General features: G+C 43.3%; 1 protein-coding gene across 2 annotated transcripts; it reads right to left on the bottom strand.

Annotated features, from left to right (window-relative positions):
- Positions 1–904: 904 nt before the first annotated feature.
- Positions 905–15,380, bottom strand: LOC124006319 (junctional adhesion molecule 3B-like). 2 transcript variants are annotated; one of them, XM_046316269.1, is made up of 9 exons: positions 15,100–15,380; positions 10,016–10,084; positions 9,778–9,891; positions 9,511–9,663; positions 8,948–9,150; positions 8,701–8,800; positions 3,588–3,720; positions 1,652–1,703; positions 905–1,507 (listed from the first exon to the last, which is right to left on the bottom strand). In XM_046316269.1, exons 1-9 carry the CDS (start codon positions 15,146–15,148, stop codon positions 1,472–1,474), a joined length of 909 nt encoding a protein of 302 aa, XP_046172225.1. In that variant the 5' UTR covers positions 15,149–15,380; the 3' UTR covers positions 905–1,471. The 2 variants fall into 2 exon arrangements, with proteins under 2 accessions (XP_046172225.1, XP_046172224.1); XM_046316268.1 differs by lacking the exon at positions 905–1,507 and having other exon boundaries at positions 1,557–1,703.
- Between the last annotated feature and the right edge of the window lie 8,679 nt (positions 15,381–24,059).

The following is a 24,059-nucleotide window of genomic DNA, read 5'->3' as shown; positions in this document are numbered from 1 at the left end:
CTCTAACCAGAATATAGTCCTCACAAGTCCTCAACTGCCAGCATCATTAAATAGTATGCGCAAAACAAAACACCAATCTCAACGTCAACAGTGATGAGGCGTCTCCGGGATGCTGGCCTTCTAGGCTGATTTGCAAAGAAAAAGCAATATCTCAGACTGGCCAATAAAAATAAAAGATTAAGATGGTCAAAAGAACACAGACACTGGACAGAGTGTCCAGAATGCCAGCATCCCAGAGTCGCCTCTTCACTGTTGAGTACGGTGTTTTGCGGTTACTATTTAATGAAGCTGCCAGTTGAGGACTTGTGAGGCATCTGTTTCTCAAACTAGACACTCTAATGTACTTGTCCTCTTGCTCAGTTGTGCACCGGGGCCTCCCACTACTCTTTCTATTCTGGTTAGATCCAGTTTGCTCTGTTCTGTGAAGGGAGTAGTACACAGCGTTGCATGAGATCTTCAGTTCCTTGGCAATTTCTTGCATGGAATAGCCTTAATTTTTCAGAACAAGAATAGACTGACGATTTTCAGAAGAAAGTACTTTGTTTCTGGCCATTTTGAGCCTGTAATCGAACCCACAAATGCTGATGCTCCAGATACTCAACTAGTCTAAAGAAGGCCAGTTTTATCGCTTCTTTAATCAGAACAGTTTTCAGCTGTGCTAACATAATTGCAAAAGACTTTTCTAATGATCAATTAGCCTTTTAAAATGACAAACTTGGATTAGCTAACATAACGTGCCATTGGACCACAGGGGTGATGGTTAATGATAATGGGCCTTTGTACACCTATGTAGATATTCCATTAAAAATCAGCCGTTTCCAGCTACAATAGTCATTTACAACATGAAGAATGTCTACACTGTATTTCTGATCAATTTGATGTTATTTTAATGGACAAAAAAATGCATTTCTTTCAAAAACGAGGACATTTCTACGTGGCTCCAAACTTTTGAACGGTAGAGTATATATACAACTATTGACACAACCTACCTTCATATTAACATAAACTAGTCCAGCTTGCATTCAGAGGTTATGAAATACTGTTTTTTTTAAACAGGTTTGTTGTACTTTGTTGAAATTTTAGGAAGTAAAAAACCTTGTTTGTCTAAAAACAGTATGGGGGAATGTTCCATCACCAGTTAAGATGAACATGCTGGTGGAAGTTCAAAAGTCACAGCTTAAAAAAGAAAAATCATACTGTAATTGTAGTTACAGTAATGACTGAGGGCAATACATATGTGCTACAAAAAAAGTAAACAGTGTACTAATAGGGACATGACGTTGCAGTTGCCTATCAGAAAGCAAAATTGAAATAATGATTGATCTTTTTCATTATGATAACTTTGGCAAGCTTGTTGGTTCATGTGAAATGTTACAGCTCACATTTCTCACACGAAGCCCCATTATGGGATTTGACACACTTTTGACTTCAGTGGGTCTCCTCTTTTAGTGTGTCTCCTTGATCTCAGATGTCAAATGACAAATGATGATTTGTGACGGAAGTGACCCTGATGGGAATATAAATTATCAAAAAAATACCTGCAGTTGTTCATTCTTTTCATTTGTCATTTTTAATAATACATTGTGATTACACTTTAGCTCAATAACAATAATAATAATATAGAACACACAATTATGTTAATTTTATTCACCTCATCTGCTTCGGCATAGTCAACGCCATCATCCTGCGATGGAAGTTTGTAGCTAAAACAGACAATAAATCCTTAATTTCCACACAAAAACGTACTAAGCAACTCACATCACATAATATGTCACTATTAAACTGGTCCATTTAGCTTTAAAAGCCCTGTACAGAACAATGGATGTCGATTAAGGCAGCCCCCCGCAGCTCTCTGATTCAGAGGGTTTGGGTTAAATGCGGATAACACACTTCAGTTGAATGCATTCTTTTGCACAACTGACTAGGTATCCCCCTTTCCCTTTCAACCTATATCGTACTTTTTGGGTTAATTTTTACATTGAATTTTTAATAACATTTTCTGTTATTATCTATATTATTATTATTTTCACTTCATTGTTGGAAAGAGCTCTCAAGGTAAGAATATCCCTGTAATGTTTTACACCTGGTGTATCCTGTGCACGTGGCAAATCAACTTTGAAACTTGAAACTAGAGGTCGACCGATTATGATTTTTAAAAGCTGATACCGATTAATCGGTATATATAATATATATATATAATGACAATTACAACAAAGATTAAAAATACAACAATACTGAATGAACAATGAACACTTTTATTTGAACTTAATATAATACACAAATAAAATATATTTAGTCTCAAATAAATAATGAAACATGTTCAATTTGGTTTAAATAATGCAAAAACAGTGTTGGAGAAGAAAGTAAAAGTACAATATGTGCCATGTAAAAAGGCTAACATTTAAATTCGTTGCTCAGAACATGAGAACATATGAAAGCTGGTGGTTCAATATTCCCAGTTCTTCAATATTCCCAGTTCAGAAGTTTTAGGTTGTAGTTATTATAGGAATTATGACGCATCGGCTATTTCTCTCTATGCCATTTGTATTTAATATACCTTTGCCTATTGGATGTTCTTATAGGCACTTTAGTATTGCCAGCCTAACCTCGGGAGTTGATCGGCTTGAAGTCAAACAGTGATGTGCTTCAAGCATTGTTAAGAGCTGCTGGCAAACGCAAAAAAATGATGTTTGAATGAATGCTTACGAGCCTCCTGCTGCCTACCACCGCTCAGTCAGACTGCTCTATCAAATCAGACTTAATTATAATATAATAAACACAGAAATATGAGCCTTTGGTCATTAATATGGTCAAATCCGGAAACTATCATTTAGAAAACAAAACGTTTATTCTTTCAATGAAATACGGAACCGTTCTCTATTTTATCGAACGGATGGCATCCCTAGGTCTAATCATTGCTGTTACATTGCACAACCTTCAATGTTATGTCATAATTATGTAAAAATCTGGCAAATTAATTACGATCTTCACACAGTTCGCAACGAGCCAGGCGGCCCAAACTGTTGAAGTGAATTTCCCTAGTTAATATTGCCTGCTAACATTAATTTATTTGAACTAAATATGCAGGTTTAAAAATATATACTTCTGTGTATTAATTTTAAGAAAGGCATTGTTTGTTTATGGTTAGGTACATTTGTGCAACGATTGTGCTTTTTTTGCGAATGCGCTTTTGTTAAATCACCCATTTGGCGAAGTTGAAGTAGGTTGTGATTTGATGATAAATTAACAGGCCCCACATTGATCATATGCAAAGCAGGACAAGCTAGTTAACCTACTAATATCATCAACCATGTGTAGTTAACTAGTGATTATGTGAAGATTGTTTTTTTATAAGATAAGTTTAATGCTAGCTAGCAACTTACCTTGGCTTCTTACAAGGTCCTTTTGACTCTGCACTTGCGTAATAGGTGGTCAGCCTGCCACGCAGTTTCCATGTGAATTGCAATGTAATCGTCCACAATCGGCGTCCAAAAAGGCCGATTACCGATTGTTATGAAAACTTGAAATTGTCCCTTAATGCCGATTAATCGGTCAACCTCTATTTGAAACTGCATAGCCCTACTCACTTGGTTCCTGTGTGATCCTTGCCGGAGGAAAAGCAGTGATGTTTGTGTACATGACAAACCCCCACCATCACAACAATGAATCCAGCCAATGCCGCCAACACCTTCAGGAAAATGCCCACAATGTCGACATCATCTGAAAATACAAACAGGGCATTTTGAGATGAGATCTGGGTAACATAAACCCAAATTTAAACAACTTACAGCAGCCGCGGTATGATACATTTTTGGGGGGTGAGTGGATGGAGTGGGGCCGGAGGATAATTACAAATCATTTGTAGACTGCAAATTGACTGCAAGAAGCCCAATCAGATATAATATTTGTCTAAAACATAATAATTTAGCCCACTGGCCATCAGTTTGGGAACCCTGACTTAAAGGAATGACCTTGGAATGCATGTCCATGTCAACCACTATGATTTATGTGCACTAGAGTAGATGCATGTGACTCACTTGCAGGTTAGGCAACACACAATTGTATGTTCAGTGTGGCAGCAGTATGACACACTGACATATTTAAATCAAATCAAAGTTTATTTGTCACGTGCGCCGAATACAACAGGCATAGACCATACAGTGAAATGCTTACTTACAGACTATAACCAATAGTGCAAAAAAGGTATTAGGTGAACAATAGGTAAGTAAAGAAATAAAACAACAGTAAAAAGACAGGCTATATACAGTAGCGAGGCTATAAAAGTAGCGAGGCTACATACAGACACCGGTTAGTCAGGCTGATTGAGGTAGTATATGCAGTGGGGCAAAAAAGTATTTAGTCAGCCACCAATTGTGCAAGTTCTCCCATTTAAAAAGATGAGAGAGGCCTGTAATTTTCATCATATGTACACTTCAACTATGACAGACAAAATGAGAAGAAAAAAAATCCAGAAAATCACATTGTAGGATTTTTAAAGTATTTATTTGCAAATTATGGTGGAAAATAAGTATTTGGTCAATAACAAAAGTTTATCTCAATACTTTGTTATATACCCTTTGTGGGCAATGACGTCAAACGTTTTCCGTAAGTCTTCACAAGGTTTTCACACACTGTTGCTGATATTTTGGCCCATTCCTCCATGCATATCTCCTCTAGAGCAGTGATGTTTTGGAGCTGTTGCTGGGCAACACGGACTTTCAACTCCTTCCAAAGATTTTCTATGGGGTTGAGATCTGGAGACTGGCTAGGCCACTCCAGGACCTTGAAATGCTTCTTACGAAGCCACTCCTTCGTTGCCCGGGCTGTGTGTTTGGAATCATTGTCATGCTGAAAGACCCAGCCACGTTTCATATTCAATGCCCTTGCTGATGGAAGGAGGTTTTCACTCAAAATCTCACGATACATGGCCCCATTCATTCTTTCCTTTACACGGATCAGTCGTCCTGGTCCCTTTGCAGAAAAACCCCAAAGCATGATGTTTCCACCCCCATGCTTCACAGTAGGTATGGTGTTCTTTGGATGCAACTCAGCATTCTTTGTCCTCCAAACACGACGAGTTGAGTTTTTACCAAAAAGTTATATTTCATCTGACCATATGACATTCTCCCAATCTTCTTCTGGATCATCCAAATGCTCTCTAGCAAACTTCAGACGAGCCTGGACGTGTACTGGCTTAAGCAGGGGGTCACGTCTTGCACTGCAGGATTTGAGTCCCTGGCGGCGTAGTGTGTTACTGATGGTAGGCTTTGTTACTTTGGTCCCAGCTCTCTGCAGGTCATTCACTAGGTCCCCCCGTGTGGTTCTGGGATTTTTGATCACCGTTCTTGTGATTATTTTGACCCCACGGGGTGAGATCTTGCGTGGAGCCCCAGATCGAGGGAGATTATCAGTGGTCTTGTATGTCTTCCATTTCCTAATAATTGCTGCCACAGTTGATTTCTTCAAACCAAGCTGCTTACCTATTGCAGATTCAGTCTTCCCAGCCTGGTGCAGGTCTACAATTTTGTTTCTGGTGTCCTTTGACAGTGGAGGACAGAGGCGACTCTTAAAGAAGAAGTTACTGGTCTGTGAGAGCCAGAAATCTTGCTTGTTTGTAGGTGACCAAAGACTTATTTTCCACCATAATTTGTAAATAAATTCATTAAAAATCCTACAATGTGATTTTCTATTTTTTTTCTCTCATTTTGTCTGTCATAGTTGAAGTGTACCTATGATGACAATTACAGGCTTCTCTCATCTTCTTAAGTGGGAGAACTTGCACAATTGGTGCCTGACTAAATATTTTTTTGCCCCACTGTACATATGGTTAAAGTGACTATGCATATATGATGAACAGAGTAGGAGTAGCGTAAAAGAGGGTGGTGGGTGGCGGGACACAATGCAGATAGCCCGGTTAGCCAATGTGTGGAAGCACTGGCTGGTCGGGCCAATTGAGGTAGTATGTACATGAATGTATAGTTAAAGTGACTATGCATACATGATAAACAGAGAGTAGCAGCAGCGTAAGAGGGGTTGGGCGGAGGCACACAATGCAAATAGTCTGGGCGGCCATTTGATTACCTGTTCAGGAGTCTTATGGATTGGGGGTAAAAACTGTTGAGAAGCCTTTTTGTCCTAGACTTGGCACTCCGGTACCTCTTGCCATGCAGTAGAGAGAACAGTCTATGACTGGGGTGGCTGGGGTCTTTGGCAATTTCTAGGGCCTTCCTCTGACACCGCCTGGTGTAAAGGTCCTGGATGACAGGCAGCTTAGCCCAGTGATGTACTGGGCCGTACGCACTACCCTCTGTAGTGCCTTGCGGTCAGAGGCCGAGCAATTGCCGTACCAGGCAGTGAAGCAACCAGTCAGGATGCTCTAGATAATGCAGCTGTAGAACCTTTAAAGGATCTCAGGACCCATGTCAAATCCTTTTAGTTTCCTGAGGGGGAATAGGCTTTGTTGTGCCCTCTTCATGACTGTCTTGGTGTATTTGGACCATTCTAGTTTGTTGTTGATGTGGACACCAAGGAACTTGAAGCTCTCAAACCTGCTCCACTACAGTCCTGTTGATGAGAATGGAGGCGTGCTTGGTCCTCCTTTTCCTGTGGTCCACAATCACCCGGCCAGGTGTCTGACCTCCTCCCTATAGGCTGTCTCGTCATTGTCGGTGATCAGACCTACCACTGTTGTGTCGTCTGCAAACTTAATGATGGTGTTGGAATCGTGCCTGGCCATGCAGTCGTGGGTGAACAAGGAGTACAGGAGGGGACTGAGCACGCACCCCTGGGGAGCTCCAGTGTTGAGGATCAGCATGGCAGATGTGTTGCTACCTACCCTCACCACCTAGGGGCGGCCCGTCAGGAGGTCCAGGATCCAGTTGCAGGGGGAGATGTTCAGTCCCAGGATCCTTAGCTTAGTGATGAGCTTTGAGGGTACTATGGTGTTGAATGCTGAGCTGTAGTCAATGAATAGCATTCTCACATAAGTGTTCCTTTTGTCCAGGTGGAAAAGGGCAGTGTGGAGTGCAATGGAGATTGCATCATCTGTGGATCTGTTTGGGCGGTATGCAAATGTGAGTGGGTCTAGGGTTTCTGTGATAATGGTGTTGACGTAAACAATGACCAGCCGTTCAAAGCACTTCATGGCTACGGTTGTGAGTGCTACGGGTCTGTAGTCATTTAGGCAGGTTGCCTTTGTATTTTTGGGCACAGGTACTATGGTGGTCTGCTTGAAACATGTTGGTATTACAGACTCAATCAGGGACATGATGAAAATGTCAGTAAAAACCCCTGCCAGTTAAAGGTCTTACCCACCTCGGCTACGGAGAGCGTGATCACACAGTCGCCCGGAACAGCTGATGCTCTCATGCATGCCTCAGTGTTGCCTGCCTCGAAGCGAGCATAGAAGTGATTTAGCTCGTCTGGTAGGCTTGTGTCACTGGGCAGCTCGCGGCTGTGCTTCCCTTTGTAGTCTGTAAGAGTTTCCAAGCCCTGCCACATAAGACGAGCGTCGGAGCTGGTGTAGTATGATTCAATACGCTTTGCCTGTTTGATGGTTCGTCGCAGGGCATAGCAGGATTTCTAGTGTCCCGCCCCTTGAAAGCGGCAGCTCTACCCTTTAGCTCAGTGCCAATGTTGCCTGTAATCCATGGCTGCTGGTTGGGGTATGTACGTACAGTCACTGTGGGGATGACGTCCTCGATGCACTTATTGATAAAGCCAGTGACTGATGTGGTGTACTCCTCAATGCCATCGGAAGAATCCCGGAACATGTTCCAGTCTGTGATAGCAAAACAGTCCTGTAGTTTAGCATCTGCTTCATCTGCCAACTTTTTTATAGACCGAGTCACTGGTGCTTCCTGCTTTAATTTTAGCTTGTAAGCAGGAATCAAGAGGATAGAATTGTGGTCGGATTTACCAAATGGAGGGCGAGTGAGAGCTTTGTATGCGTCTCTGTGTGTGGAGTACAGGTGATCTAGAATTTTTTTCCCCTCTGGTTGCACATTTAACATGTTGATAGAAATTTGTTAGAAATGATTTCAGTTTCCCTGCATTAAAGTCTCCGGCCACTAGGATCGCCGCCCTTGGGTGAATGCTTTCCTGTTTGCTTATTTCCTTATACAGCTGACTGAGTGTGGTCTTAGTGCCAGCATCTGTCTGTGGTTGTAAATAAACAGCCACGAAAAGTATATCTGAAAACTCTCTAGGCAAGTAGTTTATCACAATATGATCTACTTCAGGCGAGCAAAATCTAGAGACTTCCTTAGATTTTGTGCACCAGCTGTTGTTTACAAACATACACAGACCCCTCCCCCCTTCGTCTTACCGGAGTGTGCTGTTCTATCTTGCCGGAGCAGCGTATATCCCGCTAGCTGAATGTCCATGTCGTCATTCAGCCACGATTCCGTGAAACATAGGATATTACAGTTTTTGATGTCCCGTTGGTAGGATATTTGTGATCGTACCTCATCTAATTTATTGTCCAATGACTGCACGTTGGCGAGTAGTATTGACGGTAACGGCAGCTTTCCCACTCGCCTTTTCCGGGTCCTGACAAGGCATCCAGCTCTTTGTCCTCTGTACCTGCGTCGCTTCCTCTTGCAAAATAACGGGGATGTCGGGGATGTAACGGGGATGTAAACAATACATAGTTGCAGTAAGAATGTCAGTTGGGTGTTTAGTACAGCATGGCCTACTCACAGACGTCCATCAGCTGTGTGGGACACTGTGCATGTCCAGCTACATTCTTTGCCTGGCAGTAATACTCCCCCGCATCCTCCTTCCTCATCCGGCGGAATTTCTGGAGGGAAAAATGCCAAAATCCACCCCAATACATCATACGGCTTTTCTCTTGTACCAACATCATCCAACAGTTGGATCTACTGTCTCATTAAACATGATATTCATATATCTAGTTTCCGTTCAATCTCCATTGATTATTTCTTACCAGACCACCCGTGTCAGCGTTAATGGAATAGGTGGAGTTGATGAACTTGGGGCTGCTCTTTGGGTCCTGGGGAAGCTCCTCGTTGTTGCGGAACCAGCGGTACTGTGAGGCAGGGAAGCCCTCGTTCTCCAGGCAGCGCAGCTCAGAGGACGTGCCAACAGTCACCGCCACAGGCACACTGCACCTGGGCACCACAGGCTTTACTGCACAGACAATAAATAAATAATAATTGTACACAATGGTCCGACAGGAATTTGACTTCTGCTTTTTCCCAACTGCTCTGGAAGACACACATACACATAGGTAAAGGACAGAGGTCATACTACGGCACCCAAATAACAGTTTTCTTGAGAGAGAGTGAGCACACTTTACTTAGAAATAGACAACACTGAAAAAACACAGCAAACTCTACTATAGGATTAAAACATTGGTCAACAACACACCTAACACTGACAAGGCCTATACTGAGATTGACCAGTGGACACACATATATCTCAGGCCAATGACAAGGTGGGAGCTCTGCATTGGTTAAGTGACACAGGAATATGACAATACGACCTCACCCCTGACAGCAAGACTGATTAGAATTTCATCAAAGTGTTTGTGGTCATCAATGGCAGCGACCTCACAGCGGTACTCTGCAGTGTCTGCACGGCTGGTGTTGAGGATCAGTAGGTTGGCTGGCTGGATGAGCTGGGCTCTGTGCTCCAAGTCCCCTAATAGAGAGGCAAAAACACAATCCAACCTCTCATTCCCTTACAGAGAATAATAACACAGCTCTTAGGCCAATATGGTGTTGGTAAGGTGCTTAAAAAAAAGAATAATCTTACCCGAAATGTGATTTTGAAAGTACACATAACTAGGGACGCCATTTTGGATTTTCTTCCATTCGATTCTGGGCTTGTTTGTTGAGATGGACTCTATCAAGCACGTCAACTCAATAGCTGAAAAGAAAACCGTGATACTACGATGTCAAGACACCGGCAGACAACAGAAGAGACTGGCAGACAGACGGGCAATGGAAGAAAAATAATTCAGAGAGAATTAGTCAGTGTTTCAGTGACTTACGTTCAAATTCATTTGCCCACACAGTCTTGTCTGTGGTTCGGAGGATTACCCCGCGTGATGGAATGTAGCCTGTAAAAGTCAACAAATAAGTGAGAAGAAAAAAATTCGGACTGACAATCTTAATAATAATAATAATCTTCAGTATTTTCATTCCAGGACAGTGCCAATTTTGCCAATGCCCGTTAAACAGATAGGCCTAAAAGATTAGAGGGTCAGGAGGTCTAGGCCTATAGCTACAGAGGGTGAGAAAGAGCCTTAGCCTCAAAATTAACCATTTCTCCTAATTATCCTAACTACAAAACACTCTCAAATTAAACAATTGGGAGATATATTTAGGAAGGCTTAAGAGTTACTATAATAACACACAGTGGGTAATAAAAACAGTCCCTCCTTCTGTGTGTTCATCAGCGATATTAAGGACTCCTAAATGAGGGGTGAAATCAAGACTGGAATGTATTGGAGCACAATTCATCTGAGTGTATTAAGCACTTCCAAGGTATAATCCAGACAGATAAAAGCACTGCGGCTGATTTAAAATGTCTCTGGTTATCAATTCATGATGCACATGAAAGACAATTCCCTCATATGCAAGATGGGCCTATACTCCAATAGCCTGGCGGTTTGGTGGAGGATAGGCTAGTTTAATTGTACGTCCCTCTCAGAGACTGTGAGAACACGTGTAAGCTTTTAGGATGGGTATGAACTAGAGGTCGACCGATTATGATTTTTTTCACCGCCGATACCGATACCGATTATTGGAGGACCAAAAAAGCCGATACCGATTAATCGGTCGATTTTTTCCCCTTTTATTTGTAATAATGACAATTACAACAATACTGAATGAACACTTATTTTAACTTAATATAAAACATCAATAAAATCAATTTAGCCTCAAATAAATAATGAAACATGTTCAATTTGGTTTAAATCATGCAAAAACAAAGTGTTGGAGAAGAAACTAAAAGTGCAATATGTGCCATGTAAGAAAGCTAACGTTTAAGTTCCTTGCTCAGAACATGAGAACATATGAAAGCTGGTGGTTCCTTTTAACAGTCTTCAATATTCCCAGGTAAGAAGTTTTAGGTTGTAGTTATTATAGGAATTATAGGACTATTTCTCTCTATACCATTTGTATTTCATTAACCTTTGACTATTGGATGTACTTATAGGCACTTTAGTATTGCCAGTGTAACAGTATAGCTTCCGTCCCTCTCCTCGCTGGGCTCGAACCATGAACACAACGACAACAACCACCCTCGAAGCAGCGTTACCCATGCAGAGCAAGGGAAACAACTACTCCAAGGCTCAGAGCGAGCGAGTGACATTTGAAACGTTATTAGCGCACGCTAACTAGCCAGCCATTTCACTTCGGTTACACCAGCCTCATCTCAGGAGTTGATATGCTTGAAGTCATAAACAGCTCAATGCTTGATGCACAAGGAAGAGCTGCTGGCAAAACGCACGAAAGTGCTGTTTGAATGAATGTTTACACGCCTGCTTCTGCCTACCACCTGCTCAGTCAGATACTTGTATGCTCAGTCAGATACTTGTATGCTCAGTCAGATACTTGTATGCTCAGTCAGATTATACACAGCGCATGACACGCTAAATAATATCTAGTAATATCATCAATCATGTGTAATTAACTAGTGATTATGATTGATTGTTTTTTATACAAATAAATGTAATGCTAGCTAGCAACTTACCTTGGCGTACTGCATTCGCGTAACAGGCAGTCTCCTTGTGGAGTGCAACAAGAGGCAGGTCGTTATTGCGATGGACTAGTTAAGTGTAAGGTTGCAAGATTGAATCCCCCGAGCTGACAATGTGAAAATCTGTCGTTCTGCCCCTGAAGGAGGCAGTCAACCCACTGTTCCTAGGCCGCCATTGAAAATAATAATGTGTTCTTAACTAACTTGCCTAGTTAAATAAAGATTAAATAAAGGTGTAATAATCGGTGTCCAAAAATACAGATTTCCGATTGTTATGAAAACTTGAGATCAGCCCTAATTAATCGGCCATTCCGATTAATCGGTCGACCTCTAGTTTGAACACTGCCTCAAAGGCTTCAGCCAGCCCTGAGAGTGGAGAAAACATGTGTCCTGCCAAAGTGGAGCACTCAGTCATATTAGCTCAGCTGTGAGCGCTGATGAGATCCGACTCAGCTTCTGTCACAGCGACTGACTTTCAAACCCCTGTACATCATGAGCTATTTTTACAACAAAAAGTGACTGGCCATCCTGAGAGATACGAGGAGAGCTTGTCCAGCAAATCTTCCTCTGGTAAACAGAGCAGGGACAGCCTATCCCTGTAAAACCACTCATTAACCTTCAATTCCTTTACAATGTACTTAGACTGAACATAATATGAATTACTAGTCTATAAATATCTTAAACTACATGTCTCATATTTTGCTGCCTACAAACAGACAGGCAGACAGTGTCCAAGCTTCAGTGTATCCTCCCACCTGCATGAGGCTTTGTTGACCCAGACAGTTTTCAGACTGTGGGAGAGAATCTGTGGTTAATTAAGAGGACAATGGATGATTGCTATTGTGTGCCTGGAATAAAACCATTCCATAGCCGAAAGCTTTCCACTGTGTAGCCTACATAAAGAAAGGGATCTCTCTCTCAAAAGACCCAAGCTGTTGATCCAGTGCATCCATCTATCTATCTATCTATCTATCTATCTATCTATCTATCTATCTATCTATCTATCTATCTATCTATCTATCTATCTATCTATCTATCTATCTATCTATCTATCTATCTATCTATCTATCTATCTATCTATATTTTTAAAACCCATTTCCCAGACATTCTAGCACAGCTACTGTAAAAGCAGCCAAAACAAATTGTATTCGTCACATGCTTTGTAGACAGTAAAATGCTTACTTATGGATCCCCTACGGATGAGTAAAAAGATGCAAAAAATAAAACAAACAAAAAAATAGAAATAGTGACACAGTGAATAAAAAATAAAAAGAATGAGTGGCTATATATAGGGAGTAGAAACAAACATGGCTATTGCAGGAAGTACCAGTGCTGAGTCTGTGTGTATGTAGCCGATGTGAAATGGCTAGCTAGTTAGCAGTGGTGCGAGCTAGTGGCGTTTCAATCGGTGACGTCACTTGCTCTGAGATCTTGAAGTAATGGTTCCCCTTGCTCTGCAAGGGCTGTGGCTTTTGTGGAGTGATGTGTAATGATGCTTTGAGGGTGACTGTTGACGTGTGCAGAGCGTCCCTGGTTCGCGCCCAGGTCGGGGCGACGGACGTAAAGTCTATAAAGTTACATTGGGGCCGTGACCCGGATCACTGGTTGCTGCAGAAAGAGGAAGAGGTTGTGATGTGAAATGGCTAGCTAGTTAGCGGTGATGCGCGCTAGTGGCGTTTCAATCGGTGACGTCACTTGCTCTGAGATCTTGAAGTAGTGGTTCTCCTTGCTCTGCAAGGGCCACGGCTTTTGTGGAGTGATGGGTAGCGATGCTTCGAGGGTGACTGTTGACGTGGGCAGAGCGTCCCTGGTTCGCACGCAGGTCGGGGCGAGGGGACGGACGTGACGTCTATACTGTTACATGTACAGTATATACAGTGGGGTAAAAAAGTATTTAGTCAGCCACCAATTGTGCAAGTTCTCCCACTTAAAAAGATGAGAGGGGCCTGTAATTTTCATCATAGGTACACTTCAACTATGACAGACAAAATGAGAAAAGAAAATCCATCTTGCACAATTGGTGGCTGACTAAATACTTTTTTGCCCCACTGTATACAAAAGTATACACCCCTTCAAATGTGTGGATTTGGCTATTTCAGCCACAGCAGTTACTGACAGGTGAATATAATCACACAGCTATCCAATCTCCATAGACAAGTTCTCTGGAGTGATGTATAGTCACAATCTGGGTTTGGCGGATGCCAGGAAAACGCTTCCTGCCCCAATGCATAGTGAAAACCGTGAAGTTTGGTGGAGGAGGAATAATGGTCTAGGGTTGTTTTTCATGGTTTGGGCTAGGCCCCTTAGTTCCAATTAAGGAAAATCTTAGCGCTACAGCACACAATGACATTCTAGATTATTCTGTGCTTCCAACTTCAGCATGACAATGTGCTTGTGCACAAAGCGAGGCTCATACAGCAATGGTTTTTCGAGATCCGTATGAAAGAACTTGACTGGCCTGCACAGAGAACTGACCTCAACCCCATCAAACACCTTTGGGATGAATTGGAACGCCAACTGCGAGCCAGGCCTAATTGCCCAACATCAGTACACGACCTCAATAATGAAATTGTGGCTGAATGGAAGCAAGTCCCAGCAGCAATGTTCCAACCTCTAGTGGAGAGCCTTCCCAGAAGAGTGGAGGCTGTTATAGCAGCAAAGGGGGGACCAACTCCATATTAATGTCCATGCTTTTGGAAAGAGATGTTCGACGAGCAGTGTCCACATACTTATGGTCATGTCAGTGTATGTATTTGGGTATAGAGTCAGTGCAAGAGAGTCAATGCAGGTAATCCGGGTAGCCATTTGGTTAGCTATTTAGCAGACTTGTTTAGAATTCTTCTGTCTTAGGGGTAGAAGCTGTTCAGGGTCCTGTTGGTTCACACCTGGTGCATTGGTACCGCTTGCCGTGCGGTAGCAGAATCTTTAGCAGAATAAAATCATTCATACAATGACATGTAGGCCTACCTGGCAGCTTGGATGGAAATAACGGTTGACATCATCATCACATTTTGAGCGACAGATGAGGAGTGCTCAACGTTAGAAGATGCAAAAGCAGTGTGCACAACCTGTTCTCTTTTTATTTAAATATTAATGAAAAACTGCTGAGGATTGTGTGAGCGTTTCAATGTGATTATAACGCATGTATAAAGAAAATGAATTACCATCTATTAATTGTGTGCCTCATCCTCAGCATGTTTACACCCGGCCAAGCTACTACTAGTATGCTAGGAGAGTAGGAAAACCGTTTAGCTAGTCAGCGCGATCATTTTCATAACAAAGCATTGCCATGTCTGCGAATGAATACATTTGCAATGCACAACATGTACCGTTAAACTACACCTTATCTTAGTGGAAATGAAAATAACTTACCAAGAATTGAGTAAAGGATGAAAAAAGACATCAGTCGTTGTAAAGCCATCTTGAAACGTCTGATTTATCGGTAATTCTGGCACACATAAACCATCGAGCTAGCTACATCACACGCAGTGCCTGGTCTGAAGGGGTGAACAGGCTGGTGGACGTTTCCATAGCTACAAGGGCATCAGGGAGGAAAAGGTATAGTCCCAAAACGGGAAATGCCTTTACCTTCATCTGTTTTATAATGATGGTGTCCAATAATGCAATTTCATTCATGTGCTAAACAAGATTCATACTCCTTAATTATCTCTGATATATCGAATACGCAGCTTTGACCCCGAGAACTAATCAATGCAAATGTCATTCTCTGTGAACATGACAGGTTAAGGTGAGAGAAACGGTACACACTCTTTTCAAGCCATTTCGCCGGGTGGGTGATGCTATAACGTCACGGTGGGCGTGGGTTTCAAAGTGCTAGGACTGTCGGATGCGGGTCCACGTTCATTTGAGAACCCTCCACCTTGGACGTAATTCAGAAATATAACTATGTTTGGTTTATAGTTTACAGTTGCGCTTTAATATGAGTACATCATGTTGCTTTATTTGAACTAACAATAGCTAGCTACCAAGTGGCTGGACCAGTTTCCCCCAAAGTTCATTTGTAACGTCAAGTTTTACTTGCTAGCCAACCTACAAAATGTACTTGAATGAAATATGAAACGGATCATGACTAAATTTAATCTAATTTCAATGCGATTATTTTGTCAACATATACATTTACATTTAAGTCATTTAGCAGACGCTCTTATCCAGAGCGACTTACAAATTGGTGCATTCACCTTATGACATCGAGTGGGACAGTCACTTTACAATAGTGCATCTAAATCTTAAAGGGGGGTGAGAGGGATTACTTATCCTATCCTAGGTATTCCTTAAAGAGGTGGGGTTTCAGGTGTCTCCGGAAGGTGGTGATTGACTCCGCTGTCCTGGCGTCGTGAGGGAGTTTGTTCCACCATTGGGGGGCTAGAGCAGCGAACAGTTTTGACTGGGCTGAGCGGGAGCTGTACTTCCTCAGTGGTAGGGAGGCGAGCAGGCCAGAGGTGGATGAACGCAGTGCCCTTGTTTGGGTGTAGGGCCTGATCAGAGCCTGGAGGTACTGAGGTGCCGTTCCCCTCACAGCTCCGTAGGCAAGCACCATGGTCTTGTAGCGGATGCGAGCTTCAACTGGAAGCCAGTGGAGAGAACGGAGGAGCGGGGTGACGTGAGAGAACTTGGGAAGGTTGAACACCAGACGGGCTGCGGTGTTCTGGATGAGTTGTAGGGGTTTAATGGCACAGGCAGGGAGCCCAGCCAACAGCGAGTTGCAGTAATCCAGACGGGAGATGACAAGTGCCTGGATTAGGACCTGCACCGCTTCCTGTGTGAGGCAGGGTCGTACTCTGCGGATGTTGTAGAGCATGAACCTACAGGAACGGGCCACCGCCTTGATGTTGGTTGAGAACGACAGGGTGTTGTCCAGGATCACGCCAAGGTTCTTCGCGCTCTGGGAGGAGGACACAATGGAGTTGTCAACCGTGATGGCGAGATCATGGAACGGGCAGTCCTTCCCCGGGAGGAAGAGCAGCTCCGTCTTGCCGAGGTTCAGCTTGAGGTGGTGATCCGTCATCCACACTGATATGTCTGCCAGACATGCAGAGATGCGATTCGCCACCTGGTCATCAGAAGGGGGAAAGGAGAAGATTAATTGTGTGTCGTCTGCATAGCAATGATAGGAGAGACCATGTGAGGTTATGACAGAGCCAAGTGACTTGGTGTATAGCGAGAATAGGAGAGGGCCTAGAACAGAGCCCTGGGGGACACCAGTGGTGAGAGCGCGTGGTGAGGAGACAGATTCTCGCCACGCCACCTGGTAGGAGTGACCTGTCAGGTAGGACGCAATCCAAGCGTGGGCCGCGCCGGAGATGCCCAACTTGGAGAGGGTGGAGAGGAGGATCTGATGGTTCACAGTATCGAAGGCAGCCGATAGATCTAGTAGGATGGGAGCAGAGGAGAGAGAGTTAGCTTTAACAGTGCGGAGCGCCTCCGTGATACAGAGGAGAGCAGTCTCAGTTGAATGACTAGTCTTGAAACCTGACTGATTTGGATCAAGAAGGTCATTCAGAGAGAGATAGCGGGAGAGCTGGCCAAGGACGGCACGTTCAAGAGTTTTGGAGAGAAAAGAAAGAAGGGATACTGGTCTGTAATTGTTGACATCGGAGGGATCGAGTGTAGGTTTTTTCAGAAGGGGTGCAACTCTCGCTCTCTTGAAGACGGAAGGGACGTAGCCAGCGGTCAGGGATGAGTTGATGAGCGAGGTGAGGTAAGGGAGAAGGTCTCCGGAAATGGTCTGGAGAAGAGAGGAGGGGATAGGGTCAAGCGGGCAGGTTGTTGGGCGGCCGGCCGTCACAAGACGCGAGATTTCATCTGGAGAGAGAGGGGAGAAAGAGGTCAGAGCACAGGGTAGGGCAGTGTGAGCAGAACCAGCGGTGTCGTTTGACTTAGCAAACGAGGATCGGATGTCGTCGACCTTCTTTTCAAAATGGTTGACGAAGTCATCTGCAGAGAGGGAGGAGGGGGGGGAGGATTCAGGAGGGAGGAGAAGGTGGCAAAGAGCTTCCTAGGGTTAGAGGCAGATGCTTGGAATTTAGAGTGGTAGAAAGTGGCTTTAGCAGCAGAGACAGAGGAGGAAAATGTAGAGAGGAGGGAGTGAAAGGATGCCAGGTCTGCAGGGAGGCGAGTTTTCCTCCATTTCCGCTCGGCTGCCCGGAGCCCTGTTCTGTGAGCTCGCAGTGAGTCATCGAGCCACGGAGCGGGATGGGAGGACCGAGCCGGCCTGGAGGATAGGGGACATAGAGAGTCAAAGGATGCAGAGAGGGAGGAGAGGAGGCAGAATCAGGAGATAGGTTGGAGAAGGTTTGAGCAGAGGGAAGAGATGATAGGATGGAAGAGGAGAGAGTAGCGGGGGAGAGAGAGCGAAGGTTGGGACGGCGCGATACCATCCGAGTAGGGGCAGTGTGGGAGGTGTTGGATGAGAGCGAGAGGGAAAAGGATACAAGGTAGTGGTCGGAGACTTGGAGAGGGGTTGCAATGAGGTTAGTGGAAGTACAGCATCTAGTAAAGATGAGGTCGAGCGTATTGCCTGCCTTGTGAGTAGGGAGGGAAGGTGAGAGGGTGAGGTCAAAAGAGGAGAGGAGTGGAAAGAAGGAGGCAGAGAGGAATGAGTCAAAGGTAGACGTGGGGAGGTTAAAGTCGCCCAGAACTGTGAGAGGTGAGCCGTCCTCAGGAAAGGAGCTTATCAAGGCATCAAGCTCATTGATGAACTCTCCGATGGAACCTGGAGGGCGATAAATGATAAGGATGTTAAGCTTGAAAGGGCTGGTAACTGTGACAGCATGGAATTCAAAGGAGGCGATAGACAGATGGGTAAGGGGAGAAAGAGAGAATGACCACTTGGGAGAGATGAGGATCCCGGTGCCACCACCCCGCTGACCAGAAGCTCTCGGGGTGTGCGAGAACACGTGGGCGGACGAAGAGAGAGCAGTAGGAGTAGCAGTGTTGTCTGTGGTGATCCATGTTTCCGTCAGTGCCAAGAAGTCAAGGGACTGGAGGGAGGCATAGGCTGAGATGAACTCTGCCTTGTTGGCCGCAGATCGGCAGTTCCAGAGGCTACCGGAGACCTGGAACTCCACGTGGGTCGTGCGCGCTGGGACCACCAGATTAGGGTGGCCGCGGCCACGCGGTGTGGAGCGTTTGTATGGTCTGTGCAGAGAGGAGAGAACAGGGATAGACAGACACATAGTTGACAGGCTACAGAAGAGGCTACGCTAATGCAAAGGAGATTGGAATGACAAGTGGACTACACGTCTCGAATGTTCAGAAAGTTAAGCTTACGTAGCAAGAATCTTATTGACTAAAATGATTAAAATGATACAGTACTGCTGAAGTAGGCTACCTGGCAGTGGGTGCGTTGTTGACACTACACTAATCAAGTCGTTCCGTTGAGTGTAATAGTTTCGACAGTGCTGCTATTCGGGGGCTAGCTGGCTAGCTAGTAATGTTGTTTACGTTACGTTGCGTTAAAAGAACGACAATAGCTGGCTAGCTAACCTAGAAAATCGCTCTAGACTACACAATTATCTTAGATACAAAGACGGCTATGTAGCTAGCTATGTAGCTAGCTAACACTACACTACTCAAGTCGTTCAGTTGAGTGTAATAGTTTCTCCAGTGCAGCTAATCAGTGGACGTTAGCTAGCTGGCTAGTGAAGACTACATTAGGACTGCGAAATACGATAATTACGCAATTATCTTTGATACAAAGACGGCTATGTAGCTAGCTAAGAAGAAATTGCTAAGATTTAGACAAATCAAACCGTTGTGCTATAATGAAATGTAATGAAATACCAGTATTGTGTCAATCACTAAGATTAATTATTTGCGTTGCTGGTTTAATTTAAAAAAACTCTATATCTGATGTATTTTGGATGACCTTGGTTTTATTTATTTGTTTGAGGGCATATGCATGAGGCCAACGTTACCATATTATTTTGGAGGCATAGATACATACCCAGTCTCACAATGATAGGCCATTTCTCAACTTTAAACAATGGGTCATTTGAATACAAAATATTTGTTTAACATCTTTCTATTCTGTGGCTGCATGAAATAGCAAAAATGATTACACTTGTTTGTTTCATCTTTGTGTCTCCCTGATGAAACAGCAACATCCATTAATGTAGTTAGGCTTGGCCAAATTGCCAACCTGTGCTCTATGGTTTTAGTTGTGTGTTGAATAGATTCCATGATATCTTCCGCTGTCATTTTCTACACGACACCAGTATTGTTCTTGACACTATGTGCACCCGTATGCGTGCTGAAATCTATGCCAACCGTGATGTATAGCACCGAAATGGCGTGAAAATTGTGTGCCCCTAAGAAATACACGTTTGACTTTGTTCCATTCATTCCATTCCAGCCATTACAATGAGCCAATCCTCCTATAGCTCCACCCACCAGCCTCCACTGACTTACGATATGTTACGAATTCCAATTTGTTGTGCTAACATTAGCTAGGTGGCTAAACCTAACTAGGTGGCTAACATTAGCTAGGCTGGGGGTTAGTGGTTAAAGTTAGTGGAAGGGTTAGCTAACATGCTAAGTAGTTACAAAGTAACTGAAATATAGTAAGTAGTTGCAAAGTTGCTAAAATACTAAAGTTATCCGTGATTAGATTCAAACAGGCAACCTTTGGGTAGCTAAACATTTGCTTAATATGCCCACCCATACATTTACTATGTTATGTCCAATCTATGAGACCAGGTTGTAAAATAAGATAAATGTGGACTGTCAAAGCAAAATGTATTGTAAGTCGCTCTGGATAAGAGCCTCTGCTAAATGACTTAAATGTAATGTAAATGCCAGAATCTGGTCACATGTCTTCATTCTCTCAAAAATCCACCAGGTGGCAGTATGTGACCAAACATCACTGATTGTCATTCAATTATTAAACTGTGTCATGTGTCACTCCAAATACACCACACGTACAGCACAATTCCTCTGTTCTGTAGTCCCAATCAACACCCAGTGAATAATCTGCCCTTGTGCGAATTGGCTTTAGGTCAGATAATATTATTAAGGGTTAATACGTGATTATTACAGTGTTATTGTAAACCTATGGTTTATAGTGGGGATTAATTTATGGTTTATATCCCTTACTAATAGGCTATATGCAAATCCACCAAATGATAGGCCTCGCTGACTTCCCCATTATTCTCAACAATCAATCTAAAATTGAAGTCGGAAGTTTACATACACCTTAGCCAAATACATTTAAACTCAGTTTTTCACCATTTCTGACATTTAATCCTGGTAAAAATTCCCTGTTTTAGGTCAGTTAGGATCACCACTTTATTTTAAGAATGTGAAATGTCAAAATAATAGTAGAGTGAATTATTTATTTCAGCTTTTCTTTCTTTCATCACATTCCCAGCGGGTCAGAAGTTTACATACACTCAATTAGTATTTGGTAGCATTGCCTTTAAATTGTTTAACTTGGGTCAACTGTTTCAGATAACCTTCCACAAGCTTCCCACAATAAGTTGGGTGAATTTTGGTCCATTCCTCCTGACAGAGCTGGTGTCACTGAATCAGGCTTGTAGGCCTCCTTACTCGCACATGTTTTTCAGTTCTGCCCACAATTTTCAATAGGGTTGAGGTCAATACCACTCCAATACCTTGACTTTGTTGACTTTGTTGTCCTTAAGCCATTTTGCCACAACTTTGGAAGTTTGCTTGGGGTCATTGTCCATTTGGAAGACCCATTTGCGATCAAGCTTTAACTTCCTGACTGATGTCGTGAGATGTTGCTTCAATATATCCATATAATTCCCCCCTCATGATGCCATCTATTTTGTGAACTGCTCCAGACTCTCCTGCAGCAATGCACCCCCACAACATGATGCTGCCACCCCTGTGCTTCATGGTTAGGATGGTGTTCTTCGGCTTGCAAGCTTCCCCCTTTTTCCTCCAAACATAACGATGGTCATTATGGCCAAACAGTTTTAATTTTGTTTCATCAGACCAGAGGACATTTCTCCAAAAAGTATGATCTTTGTCCCCATGTGCAGTTGCAAACAGTAGTCTGGCATTTTATGGTGGTTTTGGAGCAGTGGCTTCTTCCTTGCTGAGCGGCCTTTCAGGTTATGTCGATATAGGACTCATTTTACTGTGGCTATAGATTATTTTGTACCTGTTTCGTCCAGCATCTTCACAGGGACCTTTGCTGTTGTTCTGGGATTGATTTGCACTTTTCACCCCGAAGTACGTTCATCTCTAGGAGACAGAACGTCTCCTTCCTGAGCGGTATGATGGCTGCGTGGTCCCATGGTGTTTATACTTGCGTACTATTGTTTTTACAGATGGACGTGGTCCCTCAGGTGTTTGGAAATTGCTCCCAAGGATGAACCAGACTTGTGGAGGTCTACAATCATTTTTCTGGGGTCTTGGCTGATTTATTTTGATTTTCCTATGATGTCAAGCAAAGAGTCACTGATATTGAAGGTAGGCCTTGAAATACATCCACAGGTACATATCCAATTCACTCAAATGATGTCAATTAGCCTATCAGAAGTTTCTAAAGCCATGACATAATTTTCTGGAATTTTCCAAGCTGTTTAAAGGCACAGTCAACTTAGTGTATGTGAGGGCCTCCCGGGTGGCACAGCGCCAGCTTTACCACCAGAGTCCGTGGGGCGACGCACAATTGGCCTGGCCGGTAGGGGTTTCCTTGTCTCATCGCGCACCAGCGACTCCTGTGGCGGGCCGGGCGCAGTGCGAGCTAACCAAGGATGCCAGGTGCACAGTGTTTCCTCCGACACATTGGTACGGCTGGCTTCCGGGTTGGATGTGCGCTGTGTTAATTAATAAGAGGCAGTGCGGCTTGGTTGGGTTGTGTATCGGAGAACGGATGACTTTCAACCTTCGTCTCTCCCGAGCCCGTATGGGAGTTGTAGCGATGAGACAAGATAGTAGCTACTAAAACAATTGGATACCACGAAATTGGGGAGAAAACGGGGTAAATGAAATAAAACATATAAATAAATAAATAAGTAAAAACTTAGTCTATGTAAACTTCTGACCCACTGGAAGTGTGATACAGTGAATTATAAGTGAAATAATCTGTCTGTAAACAAATGTTGGAAAATTACTTGTGTCATGCACAGAGTAGATGTCCTAACCGACTTGCCAAAACTATAGTTTGTTAACAAGAAATTTGTGGAGTGGTTGAAAAATTAGTTTTAATGACTCCAACCTAAGTGTATGTAAACTTCAACTGTATATCCTGCATTAAACCTTGAGTTGTACTCAAATTCACTACAGTATTCATATCTGAACTCTAACTAGTTTGGGTGATTTGGTTTTGGCATTGCTAACATCCTATCCTGAGCAGCTGTGCTCCCACTCTCTAATATCGTCCACAGTCACTGAGCTAACACAGTCTCTAAAGGTTGTCTCTCACACTAGCAGCTTCACAAAGAGCAGGTCTATTTAGTCACCATCTGCTTAAACAGAGCTGCTGAGGGCTGAGGGTATGAGAGGGTGTGAAAGCAGCCTGTCTTATGTGAGCCTCAGTGCTGTGAACACAATGATCTAAATGAAACCTCTACACCTGACAGAGATCCCACTGGGAACAGATATCAATTCAACGTCTATTCCACGTTGGTTTAACATAATTTAATTGAAATAATGTGGAAACAACGTTGAATAAACTTGTATGTGCCCAGTGGGATAACTCTCATCACAACATTTTGACACGATAATATCTAGCTGTACGTCTTCGTTCTGTGACTTGTGTGCATCACAATTGTGGGAGCTTTTTGTGTGGGGATAGGGAGTTTCATTATGATATTCTAACTCTGTCTTATTACCATGCTACTGGAGTTATAATTAAGCAATAAGCCCCGAGGGGGTGTGGTATATAGTCAATATACCATAGCCAAGGGCTGTTTTTAAGTACGAAGCAACACAGGGTGCCTGGATACAGCCCTTAGCTGTGGTATATTGGCAATATACCACAAACCCCCAAGGTGCCATATTTCTATTATAAACTGGTTACCAACGTAATTAGAGGAGTAAAAATAATTGTTTCGTCAAACCCGTGGTATATGGTCTGATATACCACAGCTTTCATCCAATCAGAATTCAGGGCTCGAACCACCCAGTTTATAATTGGGTGTAACTGATTACATAAATGATGCTTTAACAAGAGAGCTGTTTTGTCTTTTGAATGTTGGCTTTTGAATGCAGAATTTTGTGGGGAAATCAGCTTCAGAAGAGGTGTTTGTTTTAGGTGGTGACAGATGGAATGGCAAAACGAAAGTGAGGCAGGTTAACATTTCATTTATAAATTGTGGGATTTGACGTTCATACCCTCC

This window comes from Oncorhynchus gorbuscha, linkage group LG19 (genome assembly GCF_021184085.1).
Source record: "Oncorhynchus gorbuscha isolate QuinsamMale2020 ecotype Even-year linkage group LG19, OgorEven_v1.0, whole genome shotgun sequence".
Classification (NCBI taxonomy): Eukaryota; Metazoa; Chordata; class Actinopteri; order Salmoniformes; family Salmonidae; genus Oncorhynchus; species Oncorhynchus gorbuscha.
Note: the sequence above shows the minus strand (reverse complement) of the source record. Positions and strands in the feature narration are given on the sequence as shown.

What these genes read in the sequence shown, in the direction of transcription:
- LOC124006319 (XM_046316268.1), bottom strand. Translation starts at nt 15,148, where the DNA reads ATGGCTTTACAACGACTGATGTCTTTTTTCATCCTTTACTCAATTCTT. An exon ending in AATCAGTCTTGCTGTCAGGG is followed by an intron (nt 9,151 to 9,510) that starts GTGAGGTCGTAT and finishes TTGTCTGTGCAG; the next exon opens with TAAAGCCTGTGGTGCCCAGG. An exon ending in AAGGATCACACAGGAACCAA is followed by an intron (nt 1,704 to 3,587) that starts GTGAGTAGGGCT and finishes TGTCTGTTTTAG; the next exon opens with CTACAAACTTCCATCGCAGG.